The 17412-nt window shown below is 33.3% G+C and overlaps 2 protein-coding genes, 1 long non-coding RNA gene and 4 other non-coding genes across 7 annotated transcripts; 1 reads left to right on the plus strand and 6 right to left on the minus strand.

The window, feature by feature from the left end:
* The first annotated feature begins 4943 nt into the window (after nucleotides 1–4943).
* Nucleotides 4944–7452, plus strand: LOC105167683 (beta-glucuronosyltransferase GlcAT14B-like). Its single transcript, XM_088884275.1, has 4 exons — nucleotides 4944–5735; nucleotides 5860–5935; nucleotides 6008–6123; nucleotides 6390–7452. The coding sequence occupies exons 1-4, from the start codon at nucleotides 5150–5152 to the stop codon at nucleotides 6902–6904; spliced, it is 1293 nt and encodes a 430-aa protein (XP_088740401.1). The 5' UTR covers nucleotides 4944–5149; the 3' UTR covers nucleotides 6905–7452.
* Nucleotides 7453–7479: 27 nt separating this feature from the next.
* LOC110012395 (uncharacterized) lies at nucleotides 7480–8569 on the minus strand. Its single transcript, XR_002287550.2, has 2 exons — nucleotides 8452–8569; nucleotides 7480–7699 (listed from the first exon to the last, which is right to left on the minus strand). It is a non-coding gene; the product is annotated as an uncharacterized LOC110012395 (long non-coding RNA).
* On the minus strand, nucleotides 7716–7814 carry LOC148787111 (small nucleolar RNA R64/Z200 family). Its single transcript, XR_016067113.1, has one exon. It is a non-coding gene; the product is annotated as a small nucleolar RNA R64/Z200 family (small nucleolar RNA).
* Nucleotides 7903–7989, minus strand: LOC148787112 (small nucleolar RNA U54). Its single transcript, XR_016067105.1, has one exon. It is a non-coding gene; the product is annotated as a small nucleolar RNA U54 (small nucleolar RNA).
* On the minus strand, nucleotides 8118–8194 carry LOC148787113 (small nucleolar RNA SNORD18). The gene has a single exon (XR_016067099.1). It is a non-coding gene; the product is annotated as a small nucleolar RNA SNORD18 (small nucleolar RNA).
* LOC148787114 (small nucleolar RNA Z199) lies at nucleotides 8282–8363 on the minus strand. Its single transcript, XR_016067108.1, has one exon. It is a non-coding gene; the product is annotated as a small nucleolar RNA Z199 (small nucleolar RNA).
* Nucleotides 8570–12702: 4133 nt separating the features above from the next.
* On the minus strand, nucleotides 12703–15019 carry LOC105167684 (inactive LRR receptor-like serine/threonine-protein kinase BIR2). Its single transcript, XM_011087485.3, has one exon. The coding sequence runs from the start codon at nucleotides 14845–14847 to the stop codon at nucleotides 13024–13026; it is 1824 nt and encodes a 607-aa protein (XP_011085787.1). The 5' UTR covers nucleotides 14848–15019; the 3' UTR covers nucleotides 12703–13023.
* Between the last annotated feature and the right edge of the window lie 2393 nt (nucleotides 15020–17412).

The raw sequence follows: 17412 nt of genomic DNA on the forward strand, positions 1-17412 counted from the left end.
TGAATTATATACCAAATTACATCGCAAGTATATTGTACATTGTTATATAATTGATTCTGATTCGATTAAACCCATTGAGGTTAGATTTCCTTAATTGAGTATGTGGACTAGTTATTGCTTAGAGCAATAATTAGAGATTGGAAGGTACCTTAAAAATTAAATCAGTTGCATCTCACAGAAATGTAATCATAGGCTATATCCGATAAATGCATTTTTTGTTTTTAAATATAGTTATTAATGCGATTTTGATTTTCAAATAATTTAATGTTGCAATTTTGGTCTTGAAATTTTATTGTTTTGGTACTTTTGGTCCTTCGATTAACTTTTCACTTAAACTTCATGGAAATTTCATTTAAAGGGAAAAAAGTTGTTATTTTTTTCCCATTTTGTGGTGTTTTTCAAGTTGTAACCCACCACACCAATTTTTCCTATTTTTCCTCACACTTCAAAAGAGAAAAAACCAAAAAAGGGATCAATGCATTTTTAGTCTTGAAATATAGTCACTAATACGATTCTGGTTCTCAAAAAATTTAAGGTTGTAATTTTGATCCTCAAGCTTTGAATTTTTTGCACTTTTGGTCCTTCAATTAACTTTTCTGTTAAACTTAACGGAAATTTCATTTAAAGTGGAAAAAATTGCTATTTTTCTCTCATTTTGTGGTGTTTTTCAAGTTGTAATCCAATGCATCCATTTTTTCTATTTTTCTTCAAACTTCAAAAGAAAATAAATTAAAAAATATAAATTTAAGCAACAAATTTTTTAAAACTTATTGATAATTTTTCTTTTATTGAAAATTATATGTTAAGATTATTTAAAAAAAATTATTACTTAAATTTATTTGTTTTAGTTTATTCTATTTTGAAATTTGAAGAAAAGTAAAAAAAAAAAAAATGGGTGCATTGGGTTGCAACTCAAAAAATACCACAAAATAGAAGAAAAATAGTAACTTTTTCCACTTTAAATGAAATTTCCTTTAAGTTTAATGGAAGGACCAAAATTGCCAATAAAATTAAAGTTTGAGAACCAAAATTACAACTTTAAATTATTTGAGAACAAAAATTACATTAATAACTATATTTCGGGACAAAAAATGCATTTATCCCACCATCAATAATAACAGCATACAAAAAAATATTGGTATCATTGTATTTTACTAATCATAGAGGATGTTGATGGAAAAATTTCACTGGCACCAACTACAGAGATAATTTGAACCTGTCATTAGTTCTGTTTTTGTATTTCTATTTGGATAATCTATTATCTATTGTATTGTAAAAGTATGAATGGTAAAAAGTTTTTTTTTTTTTTTAATTTTTTGATACGCCAATCTAGTAAATATATGCACCTTGTATGAGGCGTAGCTTTAAATTTTTCAATATTGAATTTTTTGTTCTTTCTCCATCCTTAGATAATATGCTGAGTTCTATAACCTATTATGATTGTTAATTTGCCCTTCACTTTTTTTAATTTTATAATTTTAGGACAAATTTAACCGAATTTTTAAAATTGGCCAAGAATTGATATTAATCATTATATTAGATGGCATGCCTTCAAAATCCTAAAAGAATGCATTCCTCTCTTATTGCATGTTGATTGCTTCTTTATGTGCTTCATGTCAGGTTGTTATTATTCAATGTATCAGAACAAGGCTTGAAACCAAGCAACAGCCTAGCCAGGCTAGCCGATGACGACCTCAACGAACTACTATCATTCAAGAAAAATTGGTTAACTCCATAAGACATCTCATTGCCGATCGATTACCTCTGGAACACTGTCGGCACATCACTACTCAATCACGAGCCAAACTCCAACTTTGCTGAAAGCCAAGACTTTAAAGGATGATCCACCTGCTTGTTCAATTGTTCCCTACACGTAGTGAGATAGGCATAAAACATATCTCAACTCTTCAAGGGCATACTACTATTAGAGACGGGGTTGGCATATAATCACAGGACAACCGTGGACAGGAAACCTCTCGCGCATTGTGGTCTCGTATATGATGGACTTTATGGTGTCCTCTTTCTAGTGCTTAGTCTTCAAGCTGATGAATTTTTTCATAACATTAGACAGTCAAAACAAATGATACATGATATGAAATATCTTAAACTGCTTGGCTTGGAAACTTAGGGCGATGGTTAACTTTGAAAAATTCCGTCAAATTTGACCAAAAATTATATGCATGTATCAATTCATTGGAATTACTTAAATATACGTGTTTACATCAATTCGTTGCACTTAAATAACTATTATAGTCAGTTAAATATACTATATAAATCTCAATATGAAAAAAAAATAATTCATAACACCCAACCATGTCTTTTCATCTAAAAGTCATCGCAAAATCATCCATGAATGATCAAATGCGTAAAGCATTAAAGACTTCATATTTTAACAAATTACCATGATATTTATAATTGTTATATTTATGAATTATTAATTTAGAGTTTTAATGGGACCTAATATTTATAAAGAAATTTTTTTTGAAAAATTATTATCTTATTATCTTATCGAATTTGATTATTTTTTACAAAGGCCCAAGTCGGGATCGAAAGATTTTATTATTTTTTAGAGAGTTTATTAATTTATAAAGGTTTTACTGTACGAAGAAAGAAAAGAAACAAACAAATAAACAAAATTTATGAAAAATTTTGATTGAAAATATTGAAGCCAAAACTTGATCATTAAAAATGAGCTCATGTCCAATATTTATTCATTTCGCCTTCTCAAATAGATGGTGAAGATTAATACTCATGATGGAGTAAGAAGCTCCCACAAACTTTTTCAGAAATATTTTTAAATACTATAAAAGCTTTGGACTTATATATACAACTTTTTAAAACTTTTCCTAACTTTGATATTTGTCTACAAACTTTTGTATTTATATACAATAATATTATAATGTTTTTTAACATTCTTAAATCCATACAACATTATATTAATTTAACCTTTATACCTACATAGACCACCTTAAAATAGATCATTTTAAAAGTTTGCCCATAGAGGTACATCTCTTTCCATTTTTTCTAGAGAAATGAAGAGAAATTTTGAATATTCTATTACTTCAAAAAGTTTAAACTAAAAAACAATGAGTAATGTATATAGTTTAAAATCATGGAGAGTTGACTCTATCATCGACCGGACCACTTTTCGCATCGAGTTTGTATTTATAATTTTTCAAATAAGAAGAAGTATTTGTAAATTATACCAAATTTCAGAAAAAATTATTGTAATTTATCCTTCTTTTAATTATCATCTTATTTATTTTGCTAAAGATGAGTAGAAAGCCAAAGAGCCAGGATAGTTATTTATCCCGTATGAAATCAATTGCACATACTCTTTTATATGTGTTATTTTCATTCTATGTAAAATATAATTTGTATAAAATAAGATTTATGTAAGTATTTTTTTTTTTCAACCCTAACTTATAGAATGCTAAATTGAATTTTAAAATAATATAATATTTAAGAAATTATCTAGTGGCATATCGATTTAATATTTTAATGGCTTCTTGAATATAGATACTTTTACCATTTTAAGAAAGTAAAAAAATATAATATTAGGTGATGCTCATAATCTCACAATAGTGTATACAAATGTGTTTATCTATATAATATATTGACAATATAGATGAAATATTTTGATTTAGATTAAATATTATCAAGGGATTTACTGAAAGAAGAATAAGTACATGAATTTAGTATAGAATTAAATTTTAAATAATTCAATAAACTTTTTTAATAACTTTCTTCAAGATTGTCTAAACTCAATGTTTTCAATTAATATATTTATTACATATTCGTACTTTTGTAATAGAACAAATAGATTATTTAAATCTAAACACAAGAAAAGAACTAACGAAAATTGAAGTCGCTAAGGCCAATTAAATTTGTATTATAGGGGTGCGATTTAACACACTTTACACTGGAATTCTTCTCCAAAAAAATTTTTCTCCTTCTCAAATGAAGGTGGATAGTTATACTATTACAAAAATACGCTATTTAGGATTGGTGAAGGCATCTTTTACCGTCAATTTTTAACGATAGAAGTGGTCAAATATCAGTCTAATTACATTGTCTTTACATATTTAAATATTTTAATTGTTTTCTAGCTTTTCTATTTGTTTAATCTTAACAATACAATTTATATTTATATATTATCTCTATTTTTGTTTCAAATGAATATGAATATGCTATTATTTTGAGATTTCATCATGAAAGCACCTCTAACAGTAAATAGACTAACATTTGACCACTTCTGCGTTAAAAATTTACGATAAAAATTGCAAAGAATTAATTTAAAAACTTTTTTCAATCCAATGGGATCAAAATAAAAATCCCATAAAGCACGGAACTAATAAGAAAATGTGACTTTTTTAATAAACAAAACAATTAATTTAGCCCACAATCTTCATTCCTTCATCATGCTTGAAATGCAAACAAGCCCATATCACACACCACATTTATTAATGTTTTTATCACCAATTATTATTCATTGCCAACACGTGGGCCCCTAATTTTTCTTCATTACAACTCATTAAACCAATGGACCTATGTTATACTAATACTAATACTAATAAACAAAATTTAATTCATCCAATTTGAACTAATTATATAATAAATTAAATATATTTACTTATATAATTGAGGTATAGTTTTAAAAATACAATCAATTATTATACTTGTTTTATAATTAATTTAATTAAATTAAATTTAAATAAAAATATTTCGTAATAATAATCCTCCCAAGCAATAAATGCTGTCCAAATTGCACTAATCCGCCCATTATTGATTACCAAATTGTCCATATTTTTCTAAAAATAGACCCTTTTTCCCCTATAGGAGCGCCAAATTTTGCATAACTTAGACAAAACGCAAGATCAAGAATTCTTTGTCTTAATAGCATTTGAAGAAAAACTTGGTATAAATAAAGAAAATGTCCTGAACCAGTGAGAAATAGGAGTGAGTCGTGAGCCTAAACAACATCATCATCCTTCAAATACCAAAAGAAGTGAAGAAATGGAGATCTGGAAACACTAAATTAGCAAGAAATGTGAGTGATTAATCAACTAATTTTCTCTTCATCATGTGGTAGGGGAAACATAACCAAGAACCATCCAACGAATCTCACAACCAAAGGTGATCGATCGAGATGACGGTGAAGAACTACTATGTGCATTTGAAACACCCACATACAACGGAGAGAAAGTGGATCTTCCCTGTTTCCATGGGCTTCATGGTATCACTATACCTTCTGGTTTCGACCACGTTAACCTCCCCCGATGGCAAGTCCCTTCTGCCCCTCCGCCGCTACTACTTGTCCTCCGCCGCCGCGACCTCCATTTTCGTGGAGTCCATGTTCAAACCCCTTCCCGTTTCCAACCTTCCACCTCCGCCGCGCTTGGCCTACTTAATCTCCGGCTCCGCCGGAAACGGCATGATGCTCCGCCGGACTCTTGAAGCTCTTTACCACCCCAACAATCAGTACGTTGTCCACCTTGACGCGGAGTCTTCCGCCGAGGAGCGCCTTGATCTATACAAATACGTGAATGCTCATTCTGTTTTTCGAATATTCAAGAATGTACGCATGATTACCAAAGCTAATTTGGTCACTTACCGTGGGCCAACAATGGTGGCCAATTCATTGCATGCGGCTGCTATCATGTTGAAGGAAGGTGGGCATTGGGATTGGTTTATCAATCTCAGTGCCTCTGATTATCCACTAGTTACACAAGACGGTAATGATTTGGGTTTCTTTTAAGCCTTTTTTTTGTAAATTTGGGTGATTTTGATGTTTTCTGTTGATGGGATTCTGCTGAATTGCTATGCATTTACTAATTTTTGTGGGTTCTTGATGATCAGATTTGCTGCACACTTTTTCAATCTTGCCCCGGGATCTTAATTTTATTGAACATACAAGTGATATTGGATGGAAAGAGTGAGTGATCCCCGTTAACATTTTGGAGATATTATGGTGAAAATGTATGAAATAATGCTACATTTTCTTTAGGTCCCAGAGGGCGAAGCCGGTGATTATCGATCCGGGGTTGTATATGACAGAAAAATCTGATGTGTTTTGGATTACACAACGAAGAAGTGTACCGACGAAGTTTAAACTCTTTACAGGTGCGCTTTGGGATTATTGGTTTAGCTTGGCTTATTATGGTTCGCAAAATGTTGCTTGCTTAGCTTGAACGAGTTAAGGGTATGAACTATGGATGTTTCATCATATTGTGGTGCCATGTATCATATGTTCACTTATATATGGAAGACCTAAGTGTGGAGGTATGGTATGGTATGAAGCATAAATCAAACTCGAGTAATCAATTAGAATTGTTGTTTATTCCACAAAAATATAGATATGTTTTACATAACTTGTTCCCTCATTACAGGATCTGCTTGGATGGCACTTTCTCGGCCTTTCATTGACTATTGCATATGGGGTTGGGACAACTTGCCAAGAATGGTCCTCATGTATTATACAAATTTCTTATCTTCTCCAGAAGGTTACTTCCACACTGTCATCTGTAATGCTCAAGAGTTTTCAAATACAACAGTGAACAGTGATCTCCACTTCATATCATGGGACACCCCTCCTAAGCAACATCCTCATTACCTTTACCTTAAGGACATGCAAAGAATGGTTGAGAGTAATGCTCCATTTGCTAGAAAGTTTCGCCATGACGACCCAGTTCTTGACAAAATCGATTCCGAACTTCTCTTTCGAGGCAAAGGCATGCTCGTTCCAGGTGGATGGTGCGTAGGTAGTCGTGAAAACGGAACTGACCCGTGTTCTGTTGTGGGTAGTACCACAGTTCTTAGACCTACTGCAGGCGCAAAGAGACTGGAAAATCTTGTGATCTCTCTTTTATCAAATGATAATTTTCGAACACAACAGTGCAAATAGCAACACTTTTGCAACGTAGCCCTTTAGTGGACTTTAACGGTTCTTGTGGCAGGAAAGTTGATGGCATGATTAGATAACTAATTATAGTTGACATAGAAGAGATCTTGTTCTGGGTTTGCTGCTTTGAGTCCGAACCCGCACGTATTGAGTGGGAAAAGAACTTAAAAAAACAGTGGACTCGCGTACAGCACAAAATATTTTTGAGCTAGCTGGGGAATGCATGACATAATCTGCTAAGACTAGTTCTTTTGTTGTTATTTCTATTCTCCCCTCTCCTTCAAACATAGAATGAGAGGTTGGTGAGATCCCAGCGGTTACGTTGCTGTTGTACTTTTTCTGCTTTGTTAGTTTTGCTATTGTTGGCTTACTTAAATAATGAGACTAATCATTAATCCAAAATTGTGTGTTACTGCTCCGTGGCCTTCTGTTGAACACTTGATTATAGTTTCTATCAAATTATCCAATAATTTACTCTACCAGCAGACTAAAAACATATTTAACCATTCTCTTCTGTTTAAGGTTTTTCTTTTTGGTTTTTTACTTAATTTTATTTTTAATTTACATAAATAAGATCGTTAAAAGAACTTAATTTTTATTTCAAAATTTAAGCATACAAGCTTTCAGGTATGCAAACAACACCAGTTATTAATAATTAGTAATACAATTCTAAATCCACAATTATAATCTTTTAACTTAAAATTGGATTAAAAACTTCAGAGTAATGATATGTGCATTACGGTCCCGGAGTTTCAGCATTCCTCTCTTCTTATCAACTGTCCAGAAGTTGAAAATTCTCTACAAATCAGAACCACCTCTGCTCAGAAAGCATGAAATGTTCTTCTCATAGATTTTATACAAATCTCTGAAGTCTGACATGTGAATTTTATTTCATAGATCATCACAGCAGAAGTGGGAAAAACATAAAACTAAAATCAAATAAAATAATTAACCATTAACAGAAGATAAACAAGATTATTAATTCAAAACAAGATTGCAGCAGCTCTCATCTAAACAAAATTATCTACTCATGTTAAACATCGGCATAGCGTATATTGCCTAATAATTAGGCAGGTAATCATAGAGCCACTGCAATAAAATTTTTCACATTGAATGCAAAATACAACTTCAAAAAATTTAGAAAGAAAGCCACTGTTTAGTTCATAATAAAATCAGTCAAATAACTGTAAATAAACTTTTGGCCGAGAAAGAAGAGGAGATCAGAGATTGGTAGAGTTTATCAGGTCACGGTTTGTTCAGAAACACGGACCAATAAGGTATTCATCATATCTCCACTGAATTTACGCTCAAAAAGTAAAACAAACGATAAAATAGAAGAAAATTCAGGAAAAAATCAAAAGGCGATTAAAAGCAAGGAGAAATCATCAGAGACTTAAATACAACGAATCATGGAGATTTTCCGATCATATTGTTGCAGTTATTATTTCTCATCACCTGATTCCAATGCAGCAACCGTATACAACAAAGCGGAGAATTGAGATTATCGAATATAAGGAGAAAAGTAGTGAAAAGGAATACTTAGTACTCACACCAGGAGAAGGCAGGAACAGCTTCAGGCAACTCTGAAGTCCTCTCCCTATATATAGCGAAGGAATGCATTTAGGGTTTCATGATTCAAAAACCCTAAGCCGTAATCAGTGTATGCGAGGAAAATTGTAGTCTACACGATTCTATGGGCCTTTGGTTAATGGACTGCAATGAAGTCCATCTTCACTTCGGGCCTGGCCCAATAGTTGCTTATTCATTTGTTTATTGTACTAATTTTTAGAATTATTACTAGTTATATGATTTTATTTTATCCCAAAAAATTATTATAAAATAAGATCTGATATCTTAAAAATAAATTTAATAAAACACGCGCTTAAATCGAGCTTTTACTCATTGAAAGTCGACATTATTAACTTAAAGAAATGGGATTAATATTGTAACTTAGATATTTTAATAAAATAAGGTATTTATAATTTTTTAAAATAATTGAGCCAAATCTTAAGGGTTTCAAGTCACAATGATTTGGTATTCTATTTTAAATTTTATTACGTTTTCTATTTCATTTAATATATATATATATATATATATATATACATGTCATGTGTTCAAAATTTCTTGCTAACTAAAGCAGATGGCATAATTTGGACATATGTATAGACTCCTTGCTTATTCGCGGGTCTTTCCGATCCTCACAATCTAGAGGAGTTTGTGTCGTGTCAGAAGCTAAGCTGGCAGTATTTGGTGTAGTCAATTTCCTTCAATCTTATGCAACACAACATGCACTCCGGTACATCTTCCGCCTTGTTGCCCTGCACCAATTACACCAACAAACGTCAAAACTGGAGTTTTGAGCGATCTCGAGTCTGCTAATTAGGACAACATTTTTTACTGGAATCATCAGACCAAAATCAGTGACACAATGCTTAATCCTATCCTGAAACGTTTCCAAGCCTTTTCCAGCAATGTAACTGAATTTGTGGATGTCCAAATCGATCTCAAAGTAGTTCTCCCTGCACAGTTTGGATAAATTAACCTCCTAAGTTGATGACAAAGGGTTAATTACAACAACTACCCCCTAAAAGTTAGTGAGGCGGATGGATTCCAAGTTAAAAATACAAAATGATTTCATGTTAGATATGAGCTATCTGTGAATACTATTATAAGCACTAATTTTGTCGTATCTGAAAATCAAAATACTAGAAAATTATCACAAATAAAAAGAGATATTTGATAGGTAAAAATAAATACAATCGCTATTCAATCTCTTGATCATTCTCTTCAAAACATATCTTTGACACAAATTTGACAAGTTCAAAGAGTAATCTCCACATAGATCACCTTCGCATAGTGAGGGAGACAGTACAGCACGCTCGCGGCGACCAACCAGAATTCCACCATGTCGACGTGACGGTCCTTAAGTATTAGTGGTGTTGTTGTAGAATATGTGAGCCAGTCACTTGTTGTCATATGTTAATTACAAAGTTAACGGGAACATAGTTTGTGTGCGCCATTTATCATTCAATGACTTAAGGGTTTCATTGTCGTAGTTTAATTGGACAATACGCCGTATTAATCCAAAATATATTTTTCAAACCATTACAATCTGTAGTTATAAATTATAATTAGTTAATACTGGATTATGTGGATCTTCAAATTATAAAAAATTGAAGGATGCATTAGAGGATTGATATACATGTTAGATATATAATATTTTCTCTGGTGAGGCTTGTATTTGATTTTTAAATATAACTATATTTTATTTTAACCACTTAATATTTTGTACGTAATATTTTCTACATCATTGGAATAATTAAAAATTTTAAAAAATACAAAATAATATAACAATTCTATGCGGTTAATTCATATATTATATTATTTGAATAATATATTTAAATTTATCACCTCGAACAGAATGTCTAACAAAAAATACTGTTAATCCATTAGTAGAGTGCATTTAATTATTTATAAAAGTGTATTTACATAAATTATTTTTTTTACATTTCCATACATATATAATTAGAAAATAATATTTATTTTAATCCACTCACAACTAAATAAATTATATACATTTTTATACATATATATATAAATATATATAAAAGAGACATGATTTGACAATGAACAGTACTTTTTGTCTCCCCACTACTCAACATCAAACATACCATACTTATTTTATATTATCACAAAAAACAAATCCAAACATACACATTATCTCTAACTTATTTTTATTTATTTTTATTTTTCTCTCTCTATCTCCACAAAATATCCAAAAATAAGTTAAAAAACAAAACCAAACATTATGCATAGTTTTGATTGCAACAAAATTCGAAAGAATCCACATATTATCCTCCCGCCTTTTCGATTTTCTTTGTAGATTTTTGTTAGTTTGAATTAATAGTTGGATGTAAGTATCGTAACTCCTACGCTTCCACACTCAATTTTTTCGATTTTCTTTGTAGATTTTTGTTATTTAAATTAATAGTTGGGTGTAAGTATCTTAACGTTTACGCTTCTGCACTCAATAACCCAACATGTATGTAAATGACCAATACATAATATTGTGGGACCATTCTTGACACTCGAACGTTATTAATGTTTTGAGGTGGACTGATGGACGAATTCAGTTGAGGGTTTTAGTAGGAGACACACTTTCTGTTATATTGAAGTTGATCAAATCTAATCCTGTCGTCCACTTTTAAATATTAAAAAAGATGCATTAAACTCAAAAGGTAGCTAACCATTGCCTGCGTATGATCCAGGAAGCCATCAAAAGCGCAAAACGGGTGAGAGGTGACGCGACTTAGATTAATTGGCTGATTAATTACATGACACCTTTGAATTTGATTGAAAACTCGACCAATTTCTGGAATCTCTCTCCAAATTGATCCATAGGGAAGATCTATTCTGCAGACCATAAAATCTTGATCACAGAGGGCAGATGACATCTCAGAGAAGAATCAGTATTGAGCTATAGGTGATAGAAAACCCAGAAGTGTAAGTTCTTCCATCCTTTGTTAAGCATCAGTTATGAGCACAGAACGAAAGGATGAGTTTCAAGATAATATTGACAACATCGTATCAGCCCCAAATTGAGCACCATCTTCCATCCATCCCAACCAAACCAAGAAATGACAAGTGAAATAGGCAGATCAAAGAGAGAGAAAAGGCGAAAAGAGAGTTAGAGAAGAAAACACATGCTTGTGAACAGAATAAAACACATGCTTGTAAAACTGATCCGCAACCACAAACTACTTGTTGGACAGTTGTAGAATTCATAATGTAGCTAAGGTGTAATTAAGGATCAATGAAATAAAGGCCCACAAAATCACGAAGGAGGCTTCAATAAAACCAAGAAAAATCAAAATCCCCTGCAAAAGTATTTAATTTGGCATTAAAAGAACGAAATCCCTGCACAATCGGTGGAAGCAAGTTTCTAGGTCAGGCCCCCCTGAGGAGCCAAGACCTCAAAAGTCAATGTAGCAATATCTTGCACTTCATAAGCCAGATTCCCCTATATTTTAGAGATTTGATATTTCTGCATTTATTTCAACATTAGACATAAGTTGAATAAGGAAAGACATTCACAGTGGAAGTTTCCAATATTTTCTTCCAGCTCAACCCAAAGGCAATTCTTACAGCTACAGATTGGGGAAGGCTCAACATTATTATTAGTCTTACAATCACAACCATGAACTCGTTACTCTGCAAGTGTAAAAGCAAAAATAAACAAGAAAGTACAAACCTACCATACCATGAATGAAGGATGATATTGATGAAACTATAAGCAAATAATGCAGTAGGTTGAGTTTCACCAAGCACCAGCCACAAGCCTTCATTTAATTAGTTGATGCAGGTCAAGATACCCTTACCATGTTAACTATTTGACAGAAATTAATCTAATCTCTGCTGTCTTTATTTCCTCATCTAAAACATTTGTGTTTCTTTATTTAAAACAGACAGCACCATTGGGTAATACTCTTTCATTAATTATTTTATATGTTGGAGTGCCCATGCATATAAACAGGTGAAGATTAAATTTCCACTATATCAAGTCTTTCCAGATGCTACACCTATAGCTCTAATTCATATATGAGTGAACTATTATAATGACTTGTTCAGAAAAAAATAGTCAGCTCAGTTATACATTTTACATTCAAGACTTCCAAGTGTATTCTAGGGTGAATATCATCCACTTGCTTCCGCTCCATCAGAGGTTTATTCTATATTAATTACACAGCTGAGAGTAGAACTATGATATACACAAAATAATTTACTAGACGATCGGAACGGAATTACTCAAATCAAAAGTATATAAATAAGCTTCATCCAAGGTTCAATACAAAATTTAGACAGCTACCATCTGACGAGCCAACTATAAATAGTAAAACACATCAGGACGTATCTTACAACAAATTTCAAGTAAGCATAACATCTGAAGTTTTATGCAAGTGCGCTATTGTACAGCTGTACTCGGTGCTTGTGGCATGTGCTACAGAAAGCAAATTAGAACAGATATCACACAATTTGCTCGCTAGAACTCACCACATACTGCAGAAACTTGTGCAAGAATCTTTTTTATATTTAGTCATGCACCACAGACTTCTATTCCCAGGTCAGATGGGACTTGTGGGTTCTGGTTTTCCGAACAATAGAGGAAATTCATCATACTGTTCTGAGAAACCATGCTCCTCAGCCATGCTCTTCAGTGATTCATAAACCTGATACATAGACCACCTATCCTTGGGCCGGGAAACCACACAATTACAAGCAATTCTCAAGAAACGCACTATATCTTCATCATGGTCCTTCCCGCTTAGCCGTTTATCAATAGCATCTTTAATTCGACCAGAAGCAGAGAGCTGATTTACCCAGTCCACTAGATTACCCTTACATAGTTCATCCGCAGTAGTGACATCAAGAGGTTTTAGTCCAGTTGCCAATTCAAGAAGTACCACACCGAAACTGTAAGCATCCCCTTTTGTAGAAGCAACCAATGTACTTGAGTACTCCGGAGCAACATATCCAATTTCACCTAAATCCCCATTTACAAAGCTACTGTCATTTGATTCAGAAGAAGTCATAAGCCTAGCCAAACCAAAGTCCATTATCCTAGCATCAAAATCCTCATCAAGCAGAACGATGTTAGAGCTGATATTCTGGTGCAAGATAGGAGGTTGGCAACCATGGTGAAGCCAAGCCAGTCCCCTAGCAGCCCCCAATGCAATCCTAAACCTAGCTGACCAATCCAAGACATCAGCATTGCCAGACAACAATGAACCAAGAGTCCCATTAGACAAATGCTTATAAACCAAGAGCTTCTCCTCCTCCACTAAGCAAAACCCCAATAGTGGCACCAAATTCGGATGCCTCAACTGCCCTAACCTGTTCATCTCCACCCTAAATTGCTTCTCCCCTATCTTACATGTGCTGAGCCGCTTAATCGCAAGGGCTGACCCATCCGGCAAAACCGCCTTGTAAGTGGTCCCCGTCCTACTCGAAACGATAACATTCTCTGTGCTAAAATTATTTGTTGCAGCCAACAGATCTGCCAACTTAACCTTCACTAGGGGCTTCTGGAACAACATAACCTGCGTAAGCTTGTGAGCTCTCAATCTCTCCGCCCAGCTACTACCACCATCATCCCTTCCACCAGTTGCGTACTGTCTCTTCCTCCTCTTACTCGACCTCGTAAAACACCACCACCATAAACCAAACCCCAACAGCAACGAAGCGGCCGCACCAAAAACCCCTGCTGCAATAATAATCGCCAAATTCTTCTTACTCAATCCACCACATTTCCCCAAGGGGCCCCCGCAAAGCCCGCTATTCCCACTAAAATCATGCTCCAAAGAGTCATACTTAAACGACGGCACTCTCCCAGATAAATCATTATTAGCTACAGAAAACTTCCGCAACCTCCCCAAATTCGAAAGCTGGTAAGGAATACTGCCCGATAGCTTATTGTCGTCTAAAATCAAAGCATTCAAAAACGAGCAATTAGCAAGATCCTCCGGTATATGACCAGTCAAACTATTGCGCGACAAGTCAAGGGTGACTAAATAAGGCAGCCAAGTGCAGATTTGCGGAGGAATCGACCCAGACAAAGAGTTGCCGGATAGATCGAGCGTTTGCAGACTGTGGCAGAACTGCAGCGAATCTGGAATATCCCCAGCTAGGCTGAAATCACGGAGCTCCAAGCCGATGAGCCTATTCTCGCGGTCGTTCCAGCACGAGACGCCGACGAATCTGCAAATGAACCCGACAGAAGTGTTGGAGAAAACCCACGAATTGAGCTTACCTCCCGTGTCCGTCAATGACCTCTTCACTTCTTGCAAGCACCTGACGTCGTCTTCGGCGAACGAACTGCAGATAAACAGGAAAATCAGCAGCAGAGTGGAGAAAATGGATCTACTGAGGAGAAGAAGACGAGGAGTCATTATTGGTTGTGGTGAAAATGGGTAGGGTTGAGGAAAAATGGAGCTGTTAATGCCTAATGGGTATGCATTTCCGCGCTGGTGGGGTTGGTTGAGTTTTCATTCAGGGTTTGTTAATGGAAATTGAAAGGAATCAAGGTGGGGATAATGATAATTAACAGAGCAGTTTGACTGTATAATTTTGGATGGATATTTAAAGCAGTGGAAGTTCATGTTTGACTTTGATTAATGGCTGTCTCTGGCTTTGATATACGTTAGTTTTGTGTGCAAAATCACCGCTAATGATGCATGAATCCAACACCTTCATTGCTTTTTGTACTATGAGTAATTGTGTCAATATGTACAAAAATATTTGCGGTGGGGTGGGGTGGGGTGGGGTGGGATGGGATGGGTAAATTCCAACTACAACTCCCTCTGATATTAAAATCAGTGGAGGTATTTGAAATTTTTCAAACAAACTCGTTGTTAGAGGACATTAAAATTAGAAAAGATATTTGAAATTTCTCAAACAAACTTGTTGTTAGAGGGACATTAAAATCAGGAGAGGTATTTGAAATTTCTCAAACAATTAAACCTCATGAGAGATGAGTGTAATTCACCCAAATATACATTTCATTCAGTTGGTAATGAAAATTTATGTTCAACAATTGTCTTTACAAATATTCTTGTGAACAATCTAACAAAATTCAGCTGTATAATAATTTTTGTTGACTTAGCACATGACACGAATCTCACGTGATAATCCGTATACCATCACACCTTGTAACACGCTAACAAAAGTCTGCTGCAACTTCCCAGCATGTCTTAGGTTGTAGTTTGCAGCACCATTGCTTAATACTAATACTAGGAAAATTCTTACAAGTTAACTGATACTATATTGATTTGGAATGTTTTTTTTGTTGAGGTTGTCGCTCTCATCATTTCTAAAACTGTTTGAAATAAAAAACAAAAAATTCCATTCAAAATATTCGGACTGTCAAATTAATTCAACGATTAAAATAAAAGTGATATAGTTGATGTGTATTAAATGTACATTTTATCTGTCCAATAGTACGAAATCGCATGTTCTGTACTTATTCATCGACACGTGTCTGTTAATCAATAGTTGATGATTTACATATTAATTCGGGAAGAACCTGTAAGCTACCATTTGCAATTGGGTTTTCTATTTCCATAGGTGATTGCATAAAACTGGTAGCAATCGTTGCGAGATGGACGTCAGGCTAATCCGGCTCGCCTATTTGGCCAAACGTAAACAATGATGCCGATACTAGACGAAACGTCTGTGATTGATTCAGCATGACTATAAAAATAAGAAGATGGAGACTCGTGGAATACCGCTAGTCAGTGCTAGTCCATCCAATACTAGTTGGTACGTCGGGTGAAGGAGGTGGCTGCACACGAGATTTATGTAAAAATATGACCATCCTCATATTCTTTTAGCGACTTTTTTATGTTTGAAAAGGATCTTCCAGATAAATGATTGTTTCTCTTACATCATGTGAGAGATGTTTACAACAGTTAAAAATTTGTGCTTATTAGTTTTTTTGTTGAAAATTATATTTTTTTACTTTCGAACGGTTTAAATTATGTTGATTTAAGTAAAAAACTATAAAAATCAAACTCCTTGCCAACTTATGGGGATTATTGATAAAATTGCTAATATTAAGCAGTTTCAACTACCAACTTATAGAGATTATCGATAAAGTTTATAATATTAAACAATTTCAACAAACGTTCAAATTTGAAACTTTTTTTTCTTATTTATTACAGATAAATTATTACAAACACCATTGCAACATATTATTCATCAATTTTATTAAATTATGAAACAATAATATAATAAATGTACATTCACTATGTGATTAATTTTAATTTGATGAAATTGGATGTTTTTTGGAGTTTCGTCATATTTCACCCTATATTTTAGTATAATGGTGAGAACTATATGCGTTGGGCGGGTGTGAGTGTGAGTGTGATGTCTTTTTCAGTCTTGGAATGACAACTTTAAGTCTGCATAAATAAAGTTGTCACTAGTATTTTGGCTTGACTTGTGAAAAGTGGTATTGGAATATACCGCCAGGCCTTTTATTGCTGCACCCACTCCTAAAAAACAAATGGCATCATATTCCCATTTTTTGGTACTTAAATATGTGTGCATTTCAAAAGTCTAGGCAATGTTAGGTTTTGGGGTGGGTGAGGAAAAATATATGTCTATATTATTAATTTTATTATTAGATACTTATTTGTATTTAATAAATATATTATTTAATCTTTATATAATATATTATTTTACTTTTATATCAAATATCATATATACGTAAGTTTTATATAAAATATATTCGTTAACTTTTTATTTATGTATATAAATATATTGCATTTTAACAAAAGAAAACTAAAATTGAAAGAAAAATGTGTGAGGTAATTTGAAAAAAATCAAATAAATTCACAATTCAACTCCAAATTATAATAAAAAGTAAACAGTATATTATTCATTTACATTGCTTTATTAATACTAGTAAATAAAAAAAATGAATTATTTAATATAATTATTTTTAATTCAATCTC

This window comes from Sesamum indicum, linkage group LG8 (assembly GCF_026168435.1).
Source record: "Sesamum indicum cultivar Baizhima isolate 11 linkage group LG8, ASM2616843v1, whole genome shotgun sequence".
NCBI classification, from domain to species: Eukaryota; Viridiplantae; Streptophyta; class Magnoliopsida; order Lamiales; family Pedaliaceae; genus Sesamum; species Sesamum indicum.